A 26,585-nucleotide genomic window follows, 5' to 3' on the forward strand; every position below is an offset into this window, starting at 1 on the left:
AAGCTGAAAATTCAACAAAAGATAATGTTGTCAATTTCCCCCAAAAACGTAGAAGAAAAGTCACAGTATATGCAAACTAAATTTCAGAAAAAACGACTAATAGTTTGTTAAAAATATAAGGAACACTGCTTAGCTTTGTTAGTAATTTGAATGCACTAACTCTGATTTCCTTCCTGTAGTTTTTTACTGTGCAATTTTCATGTTGCAACCTTTGCAGTTACATTACTACTGTCATTAATTGAAGCAACACAAACAGTAAACATATTTAATGTCTTTATTGTAGAAATGCAGAGGATTCAACAAAAGAAAAAAACAGAATCAATATTCCACAAATGCAATCAATGAATTTACACACATTCATTTAAATCATTTCCTCTCTAAACATTCAGTTATTGCAAATAAATTAAAAAATGTAATGTTCTTTTGCATAGGCAAAAAATAATTTCACTCCAAGTGCATACAACAAATATACAAGACTAGATAAGAAGACAGACCAAAAAGAAAAAGCAATTTCAATCAAGTGCAGCACACAAAAACACTGATGTTCACATTGAGTTGGTACTGTGCTAGCAACAGTTAGCTGATGATTAGTCCTTCTGCTTGAGCTCCATCGTGGATAAGGACTTTTCAGACTTCTTTTTTGACTTCCTGTACTTGTAGCCCAATAGGATGGTGGCCACCAAGAGGACCACACCGAGCACCATCAAGACCCACTGGCCAGCTACAGCAGAAGCACCGTCCACACTCATGCCCAGGAAGTCCACTTTATTAGCCTTAACTTCAACTGCTGGACCTGGTGAACACAAAGAACAAACAAATCTCAATGTGAAACTAATTCACACAAAACAATTCACAGTACAGTTTTTCGAGATAAGTCATAGTTTAGTATGTGGAAATCAAGAGCCTATCAAGAGAATTAAGTCATGGTAGAGCATGAAGGAACTTTTTTTAAATATAGCATTTCGAGTTAGGCTAAAATAGTAATAGTATTATATGTTGAAAATAGAAAAACAATGGTATAGTTTGTCAATAAAGTCATAGTATGTTGACAGAAACATTGCAGCACTGCAAGCACACAAGATGTAGCTTCCTCTCCTATAGATGGCACTCATCAAACATGCCTTAATCTGTAAACTACATGGCTTTTGTATATGTAACATATTTGGATGCTTGTATTTGTCAACCTGTTATACCAAAATACCAAAAATAACATCTGTCTCCAAAGTGCTGTGCATCATAGTGAAAAAGGTCAGGTGTCTTTACAGCCCTATAGACACAGTGTGAGGAAACAATCTTTGTTATATTCTTTCCACAATGATTCCTTCTTCATTTTTGCATCTCAACTGAATCCGGTTTATCTCTCCTTTGATCTGCCGCTGTTCTCTTTTTCCCATTATCTTTTCCTTGCCCTCTCTTGTTGGTTGGAATCTCATCAATCTTATCTGTACGCATATTTTCAGCACGATCTCATCAGTAAAACAAGAGGAGCAGAATATTGATTTCACTGCAAGCCGCAGCGGAGGAGAAAAAAGAACTATTGCCTCTGTGTGAAAACATTGTGCTTTTTTCTCGGCGAAGAGTTCCAAGAATCATTTGGCTTGGTGATGAAAAACATTTGTAACAAAGAGCAGTAGACTACATGCTTGTGCTTTTATTCATGTTTCTGTGGAAGCATGTGTGGCTGGATGTGTGGCTTAGGCTTACCTGATGGTTTCCAGTCGTAGTCGGGCCACCCACGAATATCGTTGTTCTTGTTATTCTCCGCCTCCAGCCATTTAATGAGAGGTTCGAAATACTCCATGAGAGGCTGCGCAGTCATTTTGGGCTGGCCAGTGATCATGCTCATAGCCTCAGGCCAGGGTTTGCTGAATCCCAACTTCATCACATTACTGAAAGCGACAACACAGAGAGGGTCAGGGAGGAGGATCAGTAGCAGGATACTGTATTTCTGAAACACTGTTGGTGGCATATCATTCTGTCCACAAGGTGTTTATGGTTGGGTATGTGTAGGCTACTCACCCCATAAGCGTCCCAGCTTCTTTAGACTTGTAGATATCGCAGGTATGAAGAGGCCCGACATGCTTGGCGGCATCACACAAAGCCTTGTGGAACTGAAACTGGATGACGAAGCTAACGAAGTACCTGATAAAACACACATTTGTATTGTCATTATTTGTTTTAAACCCAGCAGGAGAAAAAGGAGCTGGCTCTGTCAATTCTGCGTGACGGTGATTCATTTCCTTAGTAGCCAGTCAAGGAGCTGTTGCAAAGTGTATTTGAGTTGTTATCTATCTATTTGTGCTCAATCATCAGGTGCATTCTGCAGATTCAGGATCATTTACCTCACGTATGGCACATTAGCGGGGATGTGGAACTTTGCACCTGGGTCAAAGTCATCCTCGGTACGGGTTACAGGTGGACACAGACCCTGGTATTTCATTCTGCAATGCAATAAAGAGACATATAGTTGTTACATCAGTTAATCATTTACAAATATATTCATTTATTACAGTTAATCTGCTCCTCACCGATAACGTTCCTTTATATAATACTCAATTAGAAATTCTAGATGATAAGAATTGCACTTTGTTTCATAATGAACTTTACCTGAGGTTCCACCACTCTTTGTTGTATTCACTCGATGGGATTCGCCCGTCAAATACCTTCCATCTCCACTGATCCATGAGATAACCAAAAGGCAGGAAGGCGATTTTGTCAAGTGCCATGCTCATCAGGAAGTTGATATCACTCTCTGGGGACGGGAACACCAAGATTGGTCGAATATAACGTCACAGGTTTCCACAGAACCGCACGGTACTAACGGCCACTCACCGTAGTTGCTTTCTACTTTGTCCAGGAGGCCGATGCTCTGAAGATGTTTGGGCGTGGACACAGACAAGGCGAGCACATCGCCGATGGCCTCATGGAAGCCGGGGTTGGCTCCATCGCGGAAGGACACGGGTTGGTCTTTGTACTGCAGGAAGTACTGGACGTGACCCATCTCGTGGTGCACGGTGATCAGGTCGTCCATGGTCACAACGGTGCACTGTTTGATTCTGGAGAGACAAACAAGCTATAATTACAGCAAAAAACAACTATGATGTGTTTATTCTTTCAATAATGGATAAAAACAGCATCATTCAGACACATTCAGCCTACATTTATTAGATTTTTCCACCGTTGGTTGACAAAAGTGAGGCCAACGTGAGTACAAAATAATGCAGAGGCTTAGAGGCTTGTTCCAAAAGCATGTGAATCCCCATAGCCCCCAGTGGTAAAATGTCAAACTTATTTCCACATTTATGAAAACCTGTTACAATTCAAGTTATGTTGATGATGAGACACAACCCATTTGTAGATTTGCCGGGAGTTAGGCCTCCCATCTACTTGAATTAAGGACTTAAAGCATGAAACACCAATGGACCCTATAAAGTAGTCCTCTCAGACATCTGACTGCACCGAATCTGGCTTCATTTTGTGCCTCACTTCTAAACTTGTTTTTTTCTGTTGCACGTAGGTCTGAAGAGCTGAGTGTGTATGGTGTTACGCAAGACTGATGAACCCTTACCAGTGAGAAAAATAAGACAAACCAACCTGAAGTCTTTTCTGTTGTAGAAGTCCCATGCAGAGGCGTGGCACACCACGTCGCGTCCAGCCGGCTTCTCCAACATGGATTTGTTCCAGAACTCTTCTGGCATTTTCATCAGACCCAGAGAGGTGAAGAAATTGTCTGATTCCTCAAACATTCTCTTGGCGTCCCAGCCCTGAGCGAGAGAGGAAGAATATCAGTAAAGCAGTTTTCCAGTGAATCACGTATTACACATTTAGACAAAGCTACAGCTACGTTTTTTAGAAAATAAGTGAGTGTGAACAAATAACCGTTCAAAAAGGAGAGGAGGTAACATACCCTTGAAGATATGAACGCAGTATATGTTCCTGTTTGTACACTTTATGTCAGTACTGGATGTCTGCTGTTTTGTTCAGTCCAATTAAAGGCATAAGTAATTTTCCTCATGCTGCTTTATCCTCCACTTTGGATGGCATCCAAGTCTAATTTTCCCTGCAACAACCTGTATCTTGAGCCCTAAGGTGTTGCACAAGCGTGTGTGTGCGAGTGTAGTGTGTGAGAAAGCTGTGATCATTATGACTCATGTGTTCACTCACCTGTGCCACCATAGCAGGAGTGGCATCGACCTGAGTAGCATCTGGGAAGGGCATGACCAAGTCCATTATTCCAGACCACGTCTGCGCCCACATGTTTCCTGAAAGGACAGAAGACGGCTTTCATTTTTTTTTCTTTCTAAATTTATGGGGCAAGTCGTTCTCTGACGGTGTTAAACCGAGTGGGCTTTGTGGCTTTGAGTCCAATCGCTAACCCTGTGGAACTGTCACACACAATCTCACGCCTGATGCCTCTGAAAGCAAATTAAATCCAGACTAAATCCTAATGCATCTACCAGCCAACGACAGAATATCAATGGGGTATGCTTCCACACAAAAGGAGCATTTGGGCTAGAGTGTTCGAATCCTTTAAATTCCAAAGTGACATTTCTGAAAGCAGCCCCAAATATCGCACTTAATCACAGTTTAGCTTTATGAAAATAAGTCCCAGAACTCCCCTGCTTACCCAGCAGATGAGCAGGGATGGGTCCCTTCAGGTTGATCTTCTCCGAGCCATACTTTTTATACAGAGACCTGCGGACGTAGGCATGCACGTTCTGATAGAGCGGCTCCAGCTCCTTCCATAGAGCCTCCAGGTCTTCCTCGAAGGTGGGGGTTTCATACAGGGAGCGCCAGAAAGCCCCATTATCAGTGTGGCCTAAAGACAGCACCAGGGATAAACACATTCATCAGTGAGGTGTATTTAATAGACTGTAATGCAGACAATGCATACCTTTATGCAAACTTTTAAAGCCAATAACCCTAAAACCAACTCTTTTGAGTGTATAGAATTAAGCCTCATGAAGGTGATTCTTTGATGCTAGCTCTGGAAAATGTAATTGTCACATCATTCAAAGTACCAAGGTGGTTGTAAAATTACTCCTTAAGGTCATACCGTTGAGTTTGGCAGCTGTGTTGGCCAGTTCAACATATCTCTTGTAATCCTCGCGCAGCACTTTGCCGGCAACGTCTCTCCATCCCTTCCAGGCAAACAGCAGCTCGTCATAATCCCTGGACTCTGCCATGATCTTCTGGAGATCTGAAAGGAACAATATAGTTTCATTCTAGCATCAATTATCAATATTTGTTCACTTTAGGTTTGACATGTTTTTCACACACTCACCTGGATCCAGAGGAAGGCATGTCTTATCCTCTTTGCAAACCTTAGCAACGCTGTACTTGGTCTCCATGTTGGATAGAAGAGTGTTGTACTGAAAAGGTAAAGGAGTCCACCATTAGATCGAGTGTTTTTAACATTGTAATTATCTGCTCAGCCTTTGCTTTTAATAAGATTTTGAAATGTTTCACACAGATTTTGGTGGAAGTTACTGAGTGTACCTCCAGACCTATGAATATGTGCGCAGCCCTCTAACTACAGTCCCTAAAGTTGAATGGATTTTGTTTGCTAGATGCTGACTGGGAAATTAGTCAGTATTATGGTGATGATGGGGAACCCTGATGGGGTAAACCAAAGCCCATTACAGTGTCAATAATAAGCCAAGTCTAATGCTAAGGTGCATCACTTTTCAGTGTCCTCCAGAAACCTCTACTTCCCTTTCTTTATTCACTCACAAATCATCTTAGTTGCAAATAAAGCTGTGTTATATTTAAATGCAAACATCAGGGATTTAGAGTAATGGAAGCTTAGTGCTGTAAACCCGTGCTGCATGTCAATGGTCTTGGACACAGTTTATTTTAATTACCGATAAGCTCTAACTGTGTGTATTCTTGGTAAGCATCATTACCACTTCTAGCTACCTAGTCTTTTGTTAGCTAGAGCTAATGTATGCCTATCTCTGTGAGTAAGTATAACAGACTCATTCCCCTCTATTAAGGGTTACTGAGCTTTCTGAAGGAAGAACTTCCCAATTAAACTAAACAGATGAAGTCATTTCAGCCTCCAGAGCAGTTATATATTATTGTCAAACTAAAATCCATTTCCTCCACACCTCTTCCAGTTCTGCCTTGGACAGCGCAGCCCTCTCAATGTCGCTGAGTTTCTTGACGATGCGTTTGACCGAGCCGTCCTGGAAGTCAGTGGTGTCGTACTGACGGGCCTTCTCTCCGTACTCCAGGGTGTGGGCGGACATCTCCAGGTTCTTCTTAAGCTAAACAACGGATATTGAATACTGTTTATTTGTCCGTTCTTACATCATGTATATGGATGGGAATGTTAAAAAATGCACAGATGGAAGAGAGACACGTGCATGAATGCATCGGTTGATTAGAGAATTCAGTCGATTACTGATTCATTGACACATTTTCGATTAAGCAACAGTTTATTGATGATGCTTTTATTAATTAATGCACAACATTAACACAATTGATTGATGATGGATGATGCTTGAACAACGCTAAGGTGATTTCAGTGGAGCCGGCCTGTCGGAGGGTCTCACCATCTCCTGCTTATTGACTTCGTTGATGTCGGTGTTGTACTTCCAGGAGGCCTCGGTGTAGGCGTTCCACACAACTTCAGCGGTCCTGTTGTACTCTTCTAGAAATGCCTTTGCATTAAGCTCATCCGTGTTCTTGCCTGGGTAAACGAAAGGGACAAGTCTGTCAAAATACTGTAAATGAAGCCTACATAGTATCACCTTTAGCTGCTAAACCATGATGTGTGGAAAAGGAGTATGTTTTTTTCCTTCCAGTAAATAATTAAACTGTGCTATTGTTTGTGTGCATGCAAGCAGAGAGCATTGTGTAATAAACTAAGGAATTTCACCAGGGCTAAAAAAAACACAACTTCGCTATCTAGTAAATCTTCCCTAGTAAAGTTTTATAGCAAAAAAACAAACAATTTCAGAACTTTTTTAACTTGATTCATTGAGAGTTTACTTTATTAAACAACATAATGTTGAAGTGTTTTCATCTTCTGTTATTTGTTGACCGTTCATTTGGATTCATTACCAATATCCTCAGGGTAGCCCTCTGGGATGGGAGGAACCCAGTTAAAGTCTGGCCATCCCAATGTCTCATTCACATTTTGCTTCTCGAGCCATGTAGTAATGGGCTCAAAGTACTCCATCAGTGCGTTGGCATTCAACCTGTTGGTATTGATGGCCGCCTGGAGCACCTCAGGCCACGGTTTGGAAGAGCCAGCCTGGAGAATTGTCCTGGAGAAGGAATAACAAAACTGTAAAAAAAAACGTCACTGTTTGCTTGAAACCACAATTCATGACCTGGATAATAAACAATGGAGACCCCGACATGATCACATACTTTAAAACGGCCCCAGCCTCTTTAGAGCGGTAGATGTCACATGTGTGCAATGGACCCGTGTGTTTGGCTTTAACACACAGTTCTTTGTGAAGCTGGAACTGCAGGATGAAGCTGACAAAATACCTGCAGGGACAACAATAGCTCCGTTATGTAAAACAATATTCTGCTTTTCAAAAAAAAAATCGAATCAGAAGATGTAACTTAAGTATTTACTTGACCACTTAGTACAAATCTAAAAATGTCTACAATTGTGAGGATGCTAAAATGCTAAAAGTGTGTGTTTTAGCAACCACTACACAAAAGGATGTTTGCCTATATATATACTAAGTGTGTGTTTCAGTGTGTGTAAGAAACCAGCTGGAGTTGGGGGCTGTTTTTCCTGAAGCTTCCTGCTATTGTATGGTTATTGTATCATTTAAGGCCACACTCAGGGGCCAGTAATTGAGTCCAGATGACTGCAAACAATACCTTAATTACCACATCACCAGCCATGCTTACATGCTCATTCACATACTTCCCTAATGCCTTCATAATTATGTGTAGGCACGTACACAAACATACACCCATAACTGAGAGTAAAATGGAAACGGAGACTTGTCTTTTGTGTGTGAACTATTACATAGAAATAAAAAGGCTACCTGATGTACGGCGTGTTTCCAGGGATGTGGTATTTTGCCCCGGCATCAAAGTGCTCCTCTGTGCGCTTCGTGGGTGGGCAGATGCCTTGATATTTTGTCCTTTAAGATGAAATAAGAGATGGATTTAAAACACAGTGGCATAGGTTACGTAAGAAATTAGTTCTGGGAAATACGTTGAACCTAATGAGGATAGAATTTTCCGTATTCGTTAAATTTTATGCAATCCAATCAGTTGACAGCTGGGCATGTGTGCTCTTTTTCCAGCAGCAGATGCCTAAGTGTGCCAGCCAGTGAAACCAAAGGGCTCTACTGTTACAACCAAGGATCTTTACTTCATATTTTGTGTCTGGGATTTGCTGAGTCTCACCAGGTGGAAAGTGGCATTGGGGAGGATAACAACCAGCCTGATAATCTCACTTAACTCTCATATATTGTCAACATTTTTCAACTAGCCCTCTACAGTAGTGTGAGCGTAACACATTACTGGGAGCTACAATACTAAAGTAGTATGAAACGTCTAACTGAATGTTATGTCAAAGCAGCACTTTTGTTTGTCCATTATATATTAAATTACAATTGAAAACTATATGATTTTAGTGATGAAGCTTCTAAAAAAATGAACATCCAATCCAGTCAGCTTAAAAGGGAGTTTTAGCTAATGATCGGATCTGCAACTGATTGACTGTTTGTTCACTCTCACAGTTTCAAAATGCAGTTTATTGGCTGTTTGCAGCGAAGAAGCTATAAAAACACACTGTACATTACCTGCACAAAACAGCAGACTAGCTGGTAACCATTAGCAGCTACATGGAGAGACCAAAACAGAGCTAATAGAGAGTGAATATTGGACTGTTATTTGAGAAGTGGACACAGTCATGAATGATAAGGCTAATAATGTCCCCAAAGAATGACTTATTATTACAGGTTAAAGAGAGACAATTGCTAGCTGGTTAGCTTTGCATAAAGACTGGAAGCCAAGGGAAACTTGCTGTAGGTAAATTATCTTGTAAGTACAGATAAGTATATAGTAATTCAGTATCTTGTACATTTTTTAAGCATACCTGAGATGCCACCAGTCAGCGTTGTACCGGTCTGGAGGGGTTTTTCCACTGAACACACCCCACCTCCACTGGTCGATGAGGTAGCCAAAGGGAAGGAAGGCTATCTTCTCCAGAGCCATCTTCAGCAGGTAGTTGGTGTCCGTTTCTGGAGAAACACAAACCAGAAATATAATTATTGTAAGCATTTGATGATGAACAAGGATTCATCAAATGCATGTTTTGGAGGGTATTTCAGTGGCTTGGATTTATTTTTGTCTTAGTCTCTACTGTACCTGGGTCAGAGGTCATAGTATCCAGCAGTCCAATGGTGTGTAGATGTTTGGGTGTGGAAACAGAAAGGGATAAAACGTCACCAATAGCCTCGTGGAAACCTGGGTTGGCTCCTCGACGGTAGCCCACAGGCTGGTCCTTGTACTGCAGGTAATACTGGACGTGTCCCATCTCGTGGTGTACAGTGAAGAGCTGCTCCATTGTTACTGTGGTGCACTGCTTGATCCTAAAGAGGAGGAAAGGACAAGTTTTAGAAACAGCACGAGCTATGAAGTTGGCACTCACTGAATAATTCTCATTTAACTGCATTTATTGACGTTACCTGAAGTCTTTTCGGTTGTAGAAGTCCCAGGCAGAAGCATGGCACACCACCTCTCGACCTTCAGGCTTCTCCAGCATGGATTCTTTCCAAAACTCCTCGGGCATCATGTCTAAATTCAGAGACGTGAAGAACTCCTCTGCCACACTAAACATGTGCGTGGCGTTATAGCCCTGCGGAGGGGACACAATTCAGCTCAATGCCATCCAATAAAATGATATAAAAGCAGAGAAAGAGTTGGGTTCTTGAGCTTTCTCATTAAAAAGGTGACCAACAGAATGATTTAACAGCCTTTTCCCCACACTCACTTGTTTCACCATTTCAGCAGTCACATCCAAGTTGGGCTTGTCAGGAAATGGGATCATCGTATCATAAATATTGTTCCAGGTCTGGGCCCACATATTTCCTGAGAGTGAGGAAGAAAACACACTTAAGCAACAAGCCTGACTCGTTATGGGATAATCTGCTCAGGGGCACTGTAGGAAATCGCTCGTTCACAGTAATGTGATGAGCACACAGAATGACTTGCAGTGGTGAGTCCGCTCATAATGGTTCCTGGCATGTGTGATTACATCTTTGAGGTTTTTCCAAGCATTAAACAATCACCATTTATGTTAGAGATTGACATACTGTATGTGTCACTGCTCCAACACTCTTTGTGCACAATAAAATTACCAAGATTGTGGATTTTACAAATGTTTTAACTGAGTTTCTATCAAACTACCTTAAAAGATTAAATAGGAGACTTGATTTGGAATAGAATGCCGCAGGCACGAGTCCTAAAACTCCTCTGAAGACTCAGAGTCGATGGGATTTCTCCATAGGATTTGGGAAAATAGCTCGAAATAAGGTCTGTGGTTGACACAAATTTAATAGACGGATCACGTTTTGTTCTACGACATTAAATACACGTGTCTGAAAAACGATGTTAACAGTCTGAATAGGACTACAGAAGTTGTCGTGAACGTTGCACGTGATTACACCGAACACGTAAACACTCCCAACTCCAAAAGATCTCAGCTTGTGATTTTCCCTGAGATTTTTCGCCACAGACACACAGACTTTTTTCTAATTCTGCAAATGCAAGGGCTTTCATTATTGAAACACAAAATGATGGCCCAATTACCCTGGGATACAAACAGTATATTGAAAAGCCTTTTCTGCACACCCAGAAGAGGAACATTTCCTGCCCTACATTAAGGATACCTAATCATTCTGACTGTCCGTCATGTAACACACATTAGTGGCTCTTGTGATAGCGTACATAGCAACATAACATTGCTCATTCCTACCCATCAGGTGGGCAGGGATGGGTCCTTTCAGGTTGATGTACTTTGGACCGTACTGGTTGTAGAGCTGGCGGCGCACAAAGGCATGCAGATTCTGGTAGAGGGGTTCAATGGTCCTGTAGAGGTTCTCTAAGTCCTGCTCAAAGGTCTCGTACACGCCTTTGTACTCATACCCAGAGCGCCAGTCAGCTCCAGTATCCGCAAACCCTACACAGGACAAAGTGTTATTGTTCTTGAGTATTCCCTTCCCTTATTAGCCATTGATGTCGCTTAACTCCCGTTGTTCTGCTATCACGTCATTCTAATGCAAATGTTTACTCATTTGGAGCATTATGGACCTCTCAAGTCAAAGTCAAAAGTCAAAGTCCACTTTATTGTCAAAGTTTCCACATGTGTTATACATACAGAAAATTGAAAGACCATTTCTGGCCGTCCCACAGTGCAAATATAAACAAGAACATAAACATAAAAAGATAAGAACGTAGATAAAAAGGGGGGGGGTAAAAAGGGGTGTACAGAAGGAAATATATAAGAAGTAATATATACATATGTTCGACACAATCAACACAGTTTGACGGTAGTGCAAGTAGTTCTTTAGTGCAAAAAATACTTTGTGCAAAGTACATTTTCAGTAGCAGCGGAGAATAGAAAGTGACTGGTGCTGGATGAGGGAGGGAGGATTAATCAATGTCAATGTCAAAGGGAAATTCTTACCATCTGCTCGAGAAGCTTTGTTGCTGAGCTCCACAAACTTGGGGTAGTGCTCCCTGAGAGGAACTCCTGATGCGTTGTGCCAGGCCTCCCACACGTACAGCAGCCTCTTGTAGCTCCTGGAGTTGGCCATGATTTCTGTGAGTTCTGCGAAATAGAAACATATTGCACCATCAGTCACGAAGAAAAGGATCGACTGAAGGGAGGCTGACCTAATCTGGGCTACAGGCGAAAAAACGCATACCCTCAAAAGCAAGGGAGTGTACGTTTTTCCCAAAACCATTTAAGATGTATTGTGTCGTAGTTGACTTCATGCTCTCTTTCAACAGGAAAAGGCCAGAACAGACGCATATCCAAAAGATTAGCTCTGAGTTATGACGACTCCATGATATTCTGAGCGTCACACAGATGCCAGAAATAGGAAATGAGGGTGAAGGGATGGAAAGAAGATCAAATGATGAAACAAGTCATGTTCACAGTCTGTTATTATAAAGACTACAAGGATGTACCACGTACCCTGAATAACCCTGCTCCACCTCAAAATGTGTCCAAGACAAAGAAACCAGTAATCATTTTCAGACCGTGCAACGTCTACCTGCACATAATTAGCTTTTTCTGATTTGATTTTAAGTAGAAATAACAGTTTCAGTCATTTTGTGAGCGCCAGCAAGCACTTCTCACAATTACTTTTGGCAGTTGTTGCTGACAAAACACAGAGCCATTGTTCAGCGTTAAACGCCGCCGAAATACTGTTTCTATAGCTTTCTACTCAACACTTATGAGCACACATACATAGCACTTCCTTTGGGGACCTCTCCAAAGTCATCTTGCCCATCCTGTTACTTTTCCACGAGCAGATAAGATCTCCTACAGCAGTTTCTGTTTTTTTCAAGACTCTCCCCTGGTCCTCATTGTTGTGTGTTTCATACTTTTCAAAAGTAGTTCTGATCCTGTTTTCATGAAATCACCAAGGCATTTGTATCATAAAATTCATGCATTTCAAGTGTCAAACTGAGTAGACGTTACCTCTGCCAAGGAGGTTGTGTTTTTGTTTTGTGGGATCTTTTGTTTTGGTCAGAAGGATTACACTAAAACTACTGCATGTGCAAAGAAAGAGCTCATTGTATTTCAAAGTGGATCTGACTCATTTGGCTGATGCCCAAATTATTTTTCACTTTTGTTCCAATTGCTTGGCCTCGGAGGTCTGCGCTCTCCAAGTGGCTTTCCAGCTCCATATTTACTCACCAGGTTCCAGGCTCCAGCTTATATTCGGCTCTGGATGAACCTTGGCCGTTGAGTAAATTTTGTCCATGGTGCTGAGAATTTTGTTGTACTGGAGACAAAACAAGGAGGTTGCAAGTCAGTTTCACGTCAATGTTCCCGTTAGAAAACACAAAACAGCAACAAACCTCCTCTCTCTCTGCCAGGGGCAAGTTGGCGGCTCCCAGGAGCATGGTCTTCTCCATCAGTATCTTTTCCTCAACAGAGAGAGCGTTGAGAGTCGCAGAGCTGAAGACCTCTTTCGCCTTTGAACCCCATGCTGAGGAGAAGGCCTGCTCTTCGAGGGATGCATTCACCTACAGAAGAAAGAAAACAAGTGCAAAATATAAATATTCATTACTTAAAAAAACAACAATCAAAAAGTGAAGGGCTAAAGATTATGTAGCATAAGTCAATTAGCTTTGCCACGTCTTAAAAGGGGTTTCAGGACATTTTTTACCGTGTAGTCAGTTTTCTTTGTTGCAATATTGATGTATGTCATGAGTGTTCAGAATTGAGAGTACATTGGGCTACAGTGGACACCTTTGAGTGGTGTGGAAAAACCACTAGAGCTCAGTATTGCTAAGATAAAGACAAAGAAATGATGGTGGTTATGCAATTTGGTGCAGACATAAATGGTCTTTTACCACTTTCCCGCCAAATTATCGCCTTGACTCTTAGATCCTCACTGCTAGCGAAATCAGCCTGCATTTCCACCAGTTTTCAGCTGAACCATTGTAATCAAGAATGTGCAGTGGAAGTAGTTGCAAGACAGCAGATTGCATTGATTACCTGCAAGCTCTTATTGTGTAAATATAAATATGAGTTTTTATCCAAAGGACAATCATAGACCAGCTGTTATTGTTCAAATCTATCAGGAATTGCTGTGCAGACTATCCTCTTTCCAACCTGTTTGTTTTTCTGACTGTTCAAAGATGTCGACATTAAAATAAACTGAGGGATCGTCATGGATGAAAGGTACCGTTTGATTTATCTTGGGTTTATCCATCTAATAAATTGGTTTTCTTGAACACAGATGATAGCATGGCTGCACACTCTTGGTATGATCCTGTTATAACTGCAACACGTCTTCATCCGTACATTGATGTGTTTCTTGACACCTGTACCGACACATCTTCCTCTCTTGGATCAATAAAGTGCTTTATCTGTCTGTTGAGGGCAAGGACAGAACAGCGAAACAATCATAGCTCAAGGATCATATTTGAGAAATGACTTCTTGTACACTCTTATATAGCCTCGCTGGATGTCAGGAGCTTTTCTTTACGGCACTCTTAAAGGTCATGGACGGAGGTGTTTCTATGTGTAATGACAGTGCTGTGACAATGGATGGAGTCAAGGCTGCTGAGGAACATTGCATGGATGCGTCACTTTGATTTGCTCCTATTTAAAATGAACCACTGCTGTATTGTTTAAGCACTTTCTGTCCAATTTGCAGCAGTTTGATTGCGTCCTCTGTGTTGAACCCTGGGAAAGTCAAGAAATCCCACTGCAAATTGGGCTGGCTCAGTTGGGAAAACATGTCCATAACATTACTGTTGAGGTAACCACATCCTGATAAAACTGACCGAACAGTGGCTTCATTCCAGCGATGTTTTCATGGAAGTGTTTCTTATCTGTGTCTCTCTAACAGCCCTCACTAAAACAACATGCTGCGGGAGGGAACACTGGAGACAGTGAGTTGTAGCATTAACTCCGACCTTTGTGCTCATCCTCTCAATCTATGTCTTTTTCTTAAATGTTTTTTCCAGCCTGCCTACACCCATCCATCCTCCCAGATAATCATTTTCAAGCAAAGCAGCACAATAAAGATACGGAAAGGCCGATTCCTTTTTTTCTTCAAGCTCTTGTTGTTATACAAGCTGCAACGAGTGTTGTAGTCACAGTAACTTCTAAGTTAATACTGATTTAACCTTTGAACACATAACCTGTGCGAAGTATAACTGGACTTGGATGCAACACTTAGGGTTTATAACCACATAAATTAGTAGAGATTGTTTGAGAAAGATTTTCCCAAAGGATTTTTACCGTTATATATAATGTAGTCCTGCAACTTGAATTCAAATGACATAGAAAAGCTGGCAGTGAAGTGATCCTCAAGTCTGATTGTGACACTTGAAGGCAGCTGGTATTTCATACTGGGGTTCAAAGGACATGAGCCATTGATATCCACTCTCATCAGTTTATATTCAGCTTGATTAGAAGCTTGTGAACCGATCCTCACTCAGTTTGATCTTCCACACGTCGAACATGAGCCAAATCACCCTCACCTCTGAAGTCCATGTGTGGATTTTCATGCTTTCTGTGCTTAGGGCCCAATATAGGTTGTAAAACTTACAATTTGCCACCTTATGAAAATATTTTTAGTGTTATGCAATAGATTAACAGTGCAGTTGGAACATTATATGTGGTCGGGGTGAATCGCCCTGCTCTCCCTGGCTGCCAGTTTAGATGGAGCTCAGGGCTCTGATCCACTTTGATCCCATCTTGGAACCATCCATGCTCGTACATTACAAGTGCAATCCCACTCATCTTTCACCTTACTACATTCTGGAGAGCAGAACAAGCTCTGCATGGTGACCCTGTTGACACTGGTTTGGTGGGGGCTCCGCATCCACACCTATTCAATGTGTGAGGAGACCAAAGCCTGGACAGTGTGCTGAAATCCTGTTGTGACAGCTGTCCAAGCACACGCGAGGGAAAAAATACAGAGGCTTTGCAACGAGAGTGTCCGTTGGCCAATTTGCTTTTGCAAGTTTTTATGACAGAATAGGTTTTTTTTGTTCGCCATGAATATGGATGTATTGACTCTTGTGCCTGAAGGCACATAAACACTCTTTCACACTCTGCAGTTTTATTGCAATCTGCTGCCTGGCTGTACTTCTCCTGCTTTAGTATCCTCTCTCCCTCGTCTACACTGTTTATGCAAATGTTTCACAGGTGTGTGTTGAGATGAAAACCATTCAATTCTTCTAATGTCTCATATCTTGGTTCTAAAAAAGCAGCACATTTCTGTTAAGATAAGGATTTTTATTGGCTGCCAATGTGGCCAATGTGGAACATAAAGACCATTGGTGTGTGTTAAACTGCACCCTGTAGCGGGTGCATCCATCTGAAGACATTTGATCAAGTAGAAAATATAATAAAACAGATAGTTAAACAATTGAAAAGCCAACCAAATGCCATGCAAGGCCCCCTAGAAATGTTTTCGAAACTTGGAGACGCTCTCACCGCAGGCATTCAGATTTGTTTTGTATTTTCAGAAAAACACAAGCTGAGTTGGCTGCATTGGGAGGAAACTGAGCATGTCAATTTGGAGAGAAATGAATAAGGGGTGATCTCCAAATCAAGCAGGGCTCAGCTCCACAGAAACCTTTGACCATGCATTAATTTACAGTGACGAGGTGCCAATGCTGGCGAGAACTGATTTTCAATGGGCCAATTTAATATTTCATGCCAGCATGAGAGACAGGTTGGGCTTGATGTTGCCCTCCAAGCTCGGATGCTCCAGGAGGTGACTCACCTGAAGCTCTGAGTTGTGGTCTGTGATGTCGGTGTTGTAGTTCCAGCTGGCGGTGACGCTTTGGAATAACACCTCCTCAGCAGTGCTGTTGTAATCACTGAGGAACCTTTGTGCATCCATCACGGTGTTCTGATACGCCCCTGGCTGCCAGCTTCCTGGCAGAGCCTGAGAGAGTCCACAGGCTGGCAGCAGCAGCAGCACTGACCACAGTAACCTGTCCATGCCGGTGGCCATGGCAAGCCTCACCCGAAGAAAAATGGAGAAAAACTTTAAAAGAGTTTGAAGGAGCTAAAAATTCACTTTCTCCAAAGAAGTGAGAGTACACCTTCCCCCTGGAGCTGCCGTCTCATCCGCTCCTTCACTGCTACCTCACAAGACTCCCAGCCTGGCTGCTGGTGAAATGCACAGAAGCCAATGCGAGCTTCTTTTTAAGTGTCAGTTTAACCCTGCCCACATTGCCTTCCCTCTTTCAGCACTGGACACATTTCCACCCAGTTCCCTTACTTACTACAATCTTTCCTTCCTCCCTCCCTCCCTCCCTCCCTCCCTCCCTCCTCCTCCTCCTGTTTTCTCTTCAGCAGCCAGGATTTGGATGGATGTCGGTGTCTTTGATCAGATCCAAGTTTGCATAACTGTACCAGATGAGAGATAATATGACACACCAGTGCAGCGTGCCTGCCTGTACAGTCGCGGATCCTCACCAACCAGCACTGAGTGTCTGGGAGGGATTCCTACACTTTGCTCTCTGTTTCCTCCTTCAGCTTAGTGACAACCGAGGGAGGAGGGTTATAAAAGGCAGGGGAAATAAAAGAGAGAGGATTGGGGAATGAAAAAGGAGGGGGATGAAAGGGTTAAAGGCTGAGATTTGGAAAGGCTGTAAGAGATTAGCACAAAGAATGACAGAGGAACAAAAGGGTGAAAGGGGCTCACCTTGAGTTGTGTCTTCACACAGCACATCTTTTCCCTCCATGATCAGAGGAAAGAAAACCTACAGCAAATCATTACAAATGTAAACATGTTTTATGTGGAATAATTCCCACAATAAATACCCCATTGGGGATCAAAATCCTGCATCAACCCCAACAAGAGGCAGCTGATGGGTCTTTTTTAAGAACAAGGAGGTTCACAGCTGTCAGGCAGTGGAGGGATCTCAAGCTGTCTCCATTCTTCTCTATAGTAACATCTTAAATGTACAGTCCTACTATACTGTAGCATTTAAAAAGCCCTCTTTCATAGGCTGTCGCACAGCAACTGTCAGTGCAAGTAGCACCGTTTATATCAGACGGTATTACACTCATGCATTCAGATTAGCCCTCGAGTAATCGCTTGTGCTATGGAATATATCCAACAGAGCTGCTCATTTCCCTTCAGAAACGTGTACTTTCTTGCTAGAACTAACAAGTCAACAAAGAACACTCACAGTTGTCCTTAATCTCCTATGTAACTTTTACACAATCTCATTTTCCTGTTAGAGCTGCTTGAACAGGTTTGTATTGCTCAATACAGATTTATTGAAAAAAGAAAGACTAAATAAACCTAATGTCCATGGTGGATCAGGACATTACACAGCGTTTTTAAACAACAGAAAAAGGTGAAGTTGATCCTTAAAATGTTTGAAATTGATTATGAAATCACATCCCTTTTTCTTTTTTTTGCATTTACCTTTATTTATTACCTCTTAAGTTATTGTATTGTTGGTGGTTGAGTCTGCCAGGTCCATACTGGATTCAGGTTGGCTAAAAACACAGGAGGGATTCACAAAGCATGCTCCTAATCCAGTCTAATTGATCTCATTGGTTACACCCTGGCTGATTAATGTTATCTCTCTTTTTGCCATGTCATAGCTCTGTTTAGCTAGAAAGGAGGTCCTACTGCTATGTCATTTAGCTAGTATCCCTTTCATTGTGAAAACAGCCACAGGAAACATGGTGTACTGTCACATCGGTTGGCAGGGACCACCATCTTTTCACGAAAATGAATCCAGGAAACAAAACAGTGTCATTGCTGCATTTCTCCTCCTTTCAGCTCCGTTTTGGTCTCCACCAAGTCAATTACCTTTTTAGTTTACACTTTAATTCTTTTTACCAGTGAGCCTAGTTTTTAAAAGTGTATTTTCCACCAAATGCCCAAAGCATATCAAATAGATAAATGTTGACTTTTCTTTCATACATCAAACAATAGATTGTCTAGAAATGTTGGCAGGCTTTATTTCAAGCGGTTAACTTCTGTTCAGTCACATTTAAGTTAATCTTAAAAATAGGTTTTCCTTAAATAACTTTGAGTAACCATTTCCGTGGGTGGCTGGCTGCAACTGATGTACAGTACAGACATCCTTTTGCAACAGACGCACACAAAAAAAGAGCCTTTAAATACAGGAAGTGGCCAAGTGGAATGTACCAAGACACATAATTAGAGGGGGTGGGGGTTTGAAATCTTACATTTAGATATTTAGTTTTCTATCTTTAGATTCAATTGGTTTTCTGGTGCTTTTGTTTCGGTTAGTATATTAAACATGTATTTTGGGACTAATTGTCTTGCTTTGTTTGAGAGAAGCCTTTATATACGTATGTGTTCCAGTTATTGGGTCAGATTTAGTCTTCTTTTGTGATGTTAATCTGTTCAGTTCTATTTAGTTTATGTTGAGTTAGCACAGCCTCTATAATATGCCCAGAACATTTAGTAAATAGTTTTGTGCATGCTTGCAAGCTTTGTCCCCCACAGACCCCTACCCCCTCACACACAGTGATCTGGTCCACTGTTCATGTAAAAATGATGGCAGCTTTAAATCACAAAGAGGCACTTTTATTGTTTGATTGGCTTCTTGTCACATAACCACTGCAGTCCCCTTTATCCTTTACGATGCCATGTTCATGCCCTGTTAAAGACCGTCAGCTGCCTCTGTTGCTAACAAACAGTCGATCATTCACCTGACCCTGCTGGTCCCATAACTGGAATTGGTTACACTTTGAACAAAAATAAAAAAATAAACCACTGAGAGTCTACCGAAAAACATGTGTGCGCTCATCTTGGAAATGTTTTGAATGGGGGCGTGAAATGTTACTCAAATTATACCATAGAGAGATTAAATAGATTATAAATCAAATGATTATTATAGCTGTTTCTACATAGTCAATTTGAGTTTTGACCCCTCCCGCTTGCTGTTGATATTACAATCTCAAATAAGGATTGTTTTGAGCGTTCAAACATTGAACGTTACCTTTAAAGCACTGTTACAATGCATGGGAGTGTGTAAAGGTTGCATAATGTGACCATTAAAAAAGCCATAAAACAAGAATATGGAAATTGCTCATCAAGACAATCATAAATCTTAATGACTATACTATAACTAAAAGACTCATTCCTTAGAGTTTGGTTTCCTGTTTTACTTTAAGAGCTTGCTTCGGCGTGTTTATGGATAGAATTGATTTGGTTTTACAATAAGCACGTGATTATTTTGACAGTTTAATTCATTGAATTAATCTCATGTCTGCCAGGGTCATGTAAGGTATCTGATTTATAGCGATCATCACATCAAAGTGGCTTTAGCCTTGCCATTCACATTGCTACAATAATTGATTATTATGCGATTCAAATAATATTTGATGGTGGAATAAATGCTGATAAGGAGTAACAGATAAAGATGCTGTTCAAAATATGCTGACAAATCAACTCTAAGAACGTGGTGTATGGTTGTTATGATTGCTTGCAACACACAGAAGATTTCCTGTGAAGGTGACTGTGATCTCTTTATGTAAACCACTGATTGAAAGTGGACCCTTGTTTGTCAGGTCAAGGCAGAGGGAGTGATTATGACCTCACAATGAGACAGAGATTCCATGTTCATGAGTAGTTCAGGGTCACAGGTTAAGCCTTGGATTGAAATCACACCACACTGTCCCGCAGACGACCTTCTGTGCTGAGATCTGCATCGGTCGGGAAAAGAGGAGTCATCCTAGATATCTGCCTGACAGCGGTGTGTAGTGAAGTACTTTCACTCAAATGCTGTATTTCAGTTCAATTGTGAGGTACGTGTCACTGAGTCCTTTTATCTTATACTGCTTTAAACGTCTACTCCACTACATTTTAGAAGTCGAAAGCGTGCTTACGTGCATAGATTCAGATTATGAGCTAATGCCAAATATGAATTTACGAATCAAAAAACATTGACTACTAGTTATAGGTTAAGAAAGTAATTAAAAAAGCTCCACATTAACCAGCTGGGATGAATGCATTGATGCAAAAATTAAGTAATTTAATATATGTTTTATTCTGAAATAGGCCAAATGCATTACGGGTACTTTTACTTTTGGTACACTAATTACACTTTGATGCCAATACTTTTGTACTTTTACTCAATCAAGACTTTGAATGCAGGTATTTTACTTGTCACAGAGTATTATTACCGTTAAGTATTGCTACTTTTACTTAAGTAAAGTATCAATGGCATCAATGCTGTCTGGCACGTAGCAGATATCTCAAAACAGATAGCCATTATCTCACAAATATCACCAATGTTCTTGTTCACAGACAAGTGCTGATGGCTTTGGAAACGTGAGACTCAGAGCCGACATGTGAGCCTCCGGGTGAGGGCTGAGTACTTGATTGACAGAGTTCATCACAGCTGGATGATAAGGGGAGGATGGAGCACTGTGATGAAGTGATAAAGCAATGACTGTTTAAACTTGTGGCTAACGACGCCAGGTCAAGTTGGAGACAAACAAAAACATCTGATGAGAAAAGAAACATTTCACAGGTTTGTTTTTATCAGTGATGGCATTAAATAAAATGCATTTACTCAAGCACAGTCTCGACCTACTTCATTCTTCTTCTATTCCATCTTACTTTTTACTCCACTTAATTGATCTGATGGCTAGTTACTTTACATATTCAGATTATTAGCTAATACAAACTCAGCTGATAACTAAACATCGACACCTTTAAGTGCTGTGATTCATGCTTTAATAATATTAATTACAGTCCAGTTATTTACTATTAATAATAATGCAATAACAAGTACTTTAACTTTGCGAATAATAAGTTGATGCCGATTATTTTTCACTTTTACTGAAGTAATATTTTGAAAGCAGGACTTTTACGTGTAACAGTTATTTTCAGAATTGAGTAAGGCTTCTTTTACTTCAGTAAAGACTGCCTCCACCTTTCTGGTTTTCTATTGTATAACAAAGGCAGTGGCTTACAAAAACTTGGACTAAAGGGCAGCAGGTGCCTGGAGACTAATTGGAATTGAGCTAACAATGAGTATTAACCTGTGTGTGTGTGTGTGTGTGTGTGTGTGTGTGTGTGTGTGTGTGTGTGTGTGTGTGTGTGTGTGTGTGTGTGTGTGTGTGTGTGTGTGTGTGTGTGTGTGTGTGTGTGTGTGTGTGTGTGTGTGTCCTGAGAATGTAGTTTTCCTGCAGTCTCGGGCACAATAATTGAATTTGGCTTTTCCTTTGATGGAAGTCTGTGAAGTGTGGAGAGGCTGTGATAGAGTCAGAACATCCCGTCTCCACAAACAGGCATATGTTGCACACCATTGGACATAGATGCTGCAGTGCGGCGTGTGTGTGTGTGTGTGTGTGTGTGTGTGTGTGTGTGTGTGTGTGTGTGTGTGTGTGTGTGTGTGTGTGTGTGTGTGTGTGTGTGTGTGTGTGTGTGTGTGTGTGTGTACTGCGGGGTGTATGATGACATTTATACTCACTAACTTGCGGGTTTCCTTTCCTACAGTTCTGATTAATCTGCATTCACATGAAGATGCATGCGTCCTCTTTCGCAAAATCCTTAGTATATCAAATGGAATTTATAAGGGTTTACAGACGACACCCTGTCCTTACACCCTTGCAGCTGACAGAAAAAACCTTGGGAGTAGCAACAGATGACGGATCCCTCTCCCAGAACAAACAGATGTGTAATAGCTGTCATGTGTGTAGATTAAACGATAAGGAAAAACAGATGAACCCAGGAGGATGTGACAAATACTTCAGTTGTTGCCAAAAATAAAAAAAAGTGGGCCACGTCAGGCAGGACCATACTAAACATTTTATAGCCCCTGAACACCACTGTCTGCCTGCACAGCTGTTTTTTCATTTGTCATGTGTGTGTAACATTAACAATGCTTCTGTTCTGTTCCAGCATCTCAGGCAGTGAATCAATGCAACGACCCTGAAACCAGATCAGCTAATTGGAATCCAGCCATCTTTCATTTAATTCCTTACACCTTTGAGATGTGTCTTTCCCACGTCAAAAAGATAATACCTTTTCAGAGTGTAGAGTCATGTTTGTCAACTATCAATCCAGACAAGTGTGTTAAGACCATAAAACAGCAGTGAGATGTACATGCTATCTTTACTGATATGCACAGTGGATTTAGATTTCAACGCAGCTAATCTGCAGCCGGCCAAATGATAAATCTCTCCAGACGATGCAAGATAAACATACAGACTTTGTTTATTCATGAAGACTTTACACAAATGTGGCCGTGATTGGTGGATTGAAAAGTGCATCATCGATGTTAGTATGGAAAAATGAAAATACGAGGTAATTGAGGGTTACAAAACCTTGGTTGCGCAGTTGAGGCACTGCATGAAGATGACATAATGTCTGAGGTCAGGGAGAGGGCAGGAAGGTAAGTATAGGGTGTTCTTCCTCTGCTGCAGTAGGTGTCTCTATACAGTGTATCACACATTCCGGCCATGTCTGTTGTCTGGGTGTATAGCGTGTGGCTTTTTTCCAGCTGCAACATAAAATGAAAAACAAGCGACAGCAGTTATTTGTCAAAGCCAGAGACCGAGGACGTTTTTCACCGCACAAAACTACACACAAGATACGGAATTTGTGTCAGCATGCACCAAATGTATAGTTTATTCATGAAGTATTCCAAATAACAGTTATCAGTGTTATCTGTTTTCTCTCCACACATGAACAAATGTCATGGTCTCTTAGTAATGTGCAGATATAGATGCTATGATCTGGGGTTGCTGCAGTTGGTCTGGTCTAGGTTCAGCAATGTGCCCAAAGAATGAGGTCAGCTGACTCCCTGAATATACTGAAGGACCAGGTTATTCCATCAAAGGATTTGTTCTTCCCTGATGGCACGGGCATGTTCCAAGAGGACAATGCCAGGATCCATCGGGCTCAAACTATGAAAGAGTGGTTCAGGGAGCATGAGACATCATTCTCACACATGGATTGGCCCCCACAGAGTCCAGACCTGAACCTGATTGAGAATCTTTGGGATGTGCTGGAGAAGACTTTGCGCAGTGGTCCGAATCTGCAGTCATCAATACAAGATGTTGGTGAAAAATGAATGCAAGACTGCAAGAAGAGAATGTTGTGACATTGCAGAAGCTTGTGGAAACGATGCCACAGCGAATGCGTGCCGTAATCAAAGCTAAAGGCGGTCCAACGAATATTAGAGAGTGTGACCTTTTTTTGGCCATTCAGTGTATTAACAGGATGCGACTCCCTATTGTGCAGGAGGAACATTCAATAAAGAAATAAGACTTTCTATAATCTCTATCAGACGATAAACATCCTGATGACTCTTTACTGCAAGGTACAACACACTGATAACAGCACTTTGACACCATCAATCATATCATACATTTCGATTATACTATCAAAGGAGGGCGGAGATTACTATCAGACCCTTCAAAGAACATTAGCTAATGATTTTCATCGTGTGCAGTAGTGGGATCTGCTTTATTTGGGGGCTCCTAATCTGCTAACATGCTAACAATAAAAATGCTAACAAGCAAAAAAGTCAACATCTTGGTTCCACCAAATGAAAGCCAGTGGATCAAAACACTAGGAATTATCCTCTGAAAACCAATGTTTGAAATGTCATAGCAATGCATTCAATAGTAGTAGAGATATTTCTGACACATCAACTGACACCAAGGAACACAGTTGAGTTAGGGGTGTTTTTAAGGGCTCTAAGCCGTACCATCCATGCACTGCAAAAGCATCGTTCCTGGCATCCCTTTACGGTCAGCATTCTGACATAAAATGCCTTAAAATATGAACCATAAAAGCATCAGAGAGTCTGTAGAGCAGCCTCATTTATGCAATCAAGTGTCCCTTTGACAGACACCTCCTTCAGTCACCTGATAGTCAAATGAATACTGGCATGAATCCAAATCAAATGTTATCGTGGTGTGTCACATGGCTCATTAAGGGGAATGTTTTTTGATGAACAGGGACATGGCAAAACATGTGCCTTTATGACCTGCATTGTTTTGGAGCAGACTGTGAGCCATGTAAGCATGAATGGACTACTGCCACTACAAAGACATGCAAAACAGCTGCAAACAGACAAACACCACTAAAAGGAGCAAACAACTACAAAGAGACACAAAATGACAAAAAATACATTTGAAATTAGTGCAAAAGACACAAAGAAAAGTAGAAAGAGACTTACAATGAACAAAAATAAACACATTTACTATAGAGAAACTACAAATAGACACAAAACAAATGGAGGGAATTAAAAAGGACTATAGTCAGACGCAACTACAATGAATTAATATGACCACAAAATGCACAAGCAACTGTAAAAAACTACAAAGATACACAAAATGAACACGTAGATGCACCAAATGCACAAAGACACTTAAGGTGGCCAGTTAGAGGCAGCAAACAAACTCCAAAGAGACGAAGACAACTACAAAGAAGCACCAAACAATTACAGTGGGACTCAAGAATTCCAAAAGAGAGACAAAATAACCACAAATATATTCAAAACAGCAACAATAAGACGATCAAAACTAATACTTCTGTATATCTTGCTCCTAGTATGTAGTACAGGCGGTGTGGCCCACTGTCCCATAATCCTCTGCTGCATGTAAACAAACAGAAACCTCTTTATAAACTGGACTCTGGGACCACTGGGAGCTTTTTCTCTCACACACACACACACACACACACACACACACACACACACACACACACACACACACACACACACACACACACACACACACACACACACACACACACACACACACACACACACACACACACACACACACACACACACACACAAGGATGTTATGGAATTCAAGTTGTTCGTGCAGGATGTCCAAAACAATACAGCAAGATCATTGTAAGATCATTTCTGTTATCATGTAACCGCCTTAGAGAGAAACATCAGCCGGAGCAGATGAGGCTGGGATATTAATCTGATGCTGGAGTTTATACATCTGAGCTTCCCAGTGCTTGGTTTGTATACTGTATCTGGTATTATTTATAATCATCATACAACCGGCTCATGAACAGGCATTTACATAAGCACTGTCCTCTGCACTGCCCTCTAGTGGAGATCATAGGTAACACAGGTGGCTCAGCTGTGATAAGCACCTGGTTTTATATATAGCTTAGATTTTTGTATAAGTATAACAATATATAACGTACATTATGTGTCCCTTAGAGACCCTTGACATATTTACTTAAGTATTTCCATTTGAAGCTACTTTATATTTCTACTCCACTACATTTCAGAGGCAAATAATGACCCACTTTTTTTGTTTTACATTCAGTTACTTATTAATTTGTACACGTGCAAACACATCCGGATATTATATATTGCAATACTGTAATCTACTAAGTATTATATGTATCTAAAAGATCCACATTGATCAACTACAGCACTAAAATGCTCTTAAAGGAGTCATACCTGGATATTATAATAATCACAATAATGTAATACCTTGAAAATATCCTTTCTGCATAACGAGTACTTTGATACTTGAAGTACATTATAATAGTTCTGTACTTTATATGATTCTGAAATAAGTATCTTGTACTTTTTTTTACTTTAGGTAGAGTTTGATGCTAAAACGTTTCCACTTTACTTGAGTAACGTTCTGTATGCAGGACTTGCACTTTTCTCTACGTTGCACTGCCCTCTGGTGGATGTTGTATATAACACAGGTGGCTCAGCTGTGACACGCACCTGGTTTTAAATGTATATATTGTAATATATTATTGTATAGTTAACAAGTATAACGATGTAAACGGTACATGGTGTGTCCCTAAGAAACAGATGTTTGTTGTGCATTAGTTTGGGTGGTTGTGTACCTGGTGTAGAGAGCCCTGCCCCGGGATCAGCTGCTGTGGAAA

General features: G+C 41.0%; 1 protein-coding gene across 1 annotated transcript; it reads right to left on the bottom strand.

Annotated features, from left to right (window-relative positions):
- Nucleotides 1-260: 260 nt before the first annotated feature.
- On the bottom strand, nt 261-16,888 carry ace (angiotensin I converting enzyme (peptidyl-dipeptidase A) 1). The gene is made up of 25 exons (XM_063893009.1): nt 16,470-16,888; nt 13,078-13,245; nt 12,914-13,001; nt 11,672-11,815; nt 10,961-11,164; nt 9,977-10,074; nt 9,672-9,841; nt 9,352-9,575; nt 9,080-9,224; nt 8,019-8,117; nt 7,381-7,503; nt 7,069-7,274; nt 6,558-6,694; nt 6,111-6,269; nt 5,285-5,372; nt 5,057-5,200; nt 4,628-4,819; nt 4,165-4,262; nt 3,595-3,764; nt 2,833-3,056; nt 2,608-2,752; nt 2,343-2,441; nt 2,020-2,142; nt 1,705-1,889; nt 261-793 (listed from the first exon to the last, which is right to left on the bottom strand). Exons 1-25 carry the CDS (start codon nt 16,701-16,703, stop codon nt 588-590), a joined length of 3,873 nt encoding a protein of 1,290 aa, XP_063749079.1. The 5' UTR covers nt 16,704-16,888; the 3' UTR covers nt 261-587.
- Nucleotides 16,889-26,585: the final 9,697 nt, after the last annotated feature.

Source organism: Eleginops maclovinus, chromosome 10, assembly GCF_036324505.1.
Source record: "Eleginops maclovinus isolate JMC-PN-2008 ecotype Puerto Natales chromosome 10, JC_Emac_rtc_rv5, whole genome shotgun sequence".
Taxonomy (NCBI): domain Eukaryota; kingdom Metazoa; phylum Chordata; class Actinopteri; order Perciformes; family Eleginopidae; genus Eleginops; species Eleginops maclovinus.

What these genes read in the sequence shown, in the direction of transcription:
- ace (XM_063893009.1), bottom strand. Translation starts at nt 16,703, where the DNA reads ATGGCCACCGGCATGGACAGGTTACTGTGGTCAGTGCTGCTGCTGCTG. An exon ending in CCAAGGCAGAACTGGAAGAG is followed by an intron (nt 5,373 to 6,110) that starts GTGTGGAGGAAA and finishes TTACCTTTTCAG; the next exon opens with TACAACACTCTTCTATCCAA. An exon ending in ATGCCTTCCTCTGGATCCAG is followed by an intron (nt 5,201 to 5,284) that starts GTGAGTGTGTGA and finishes TGTTCCTTTCAG; the next exon opens with ATCTCCAGAAGATCATGGCA.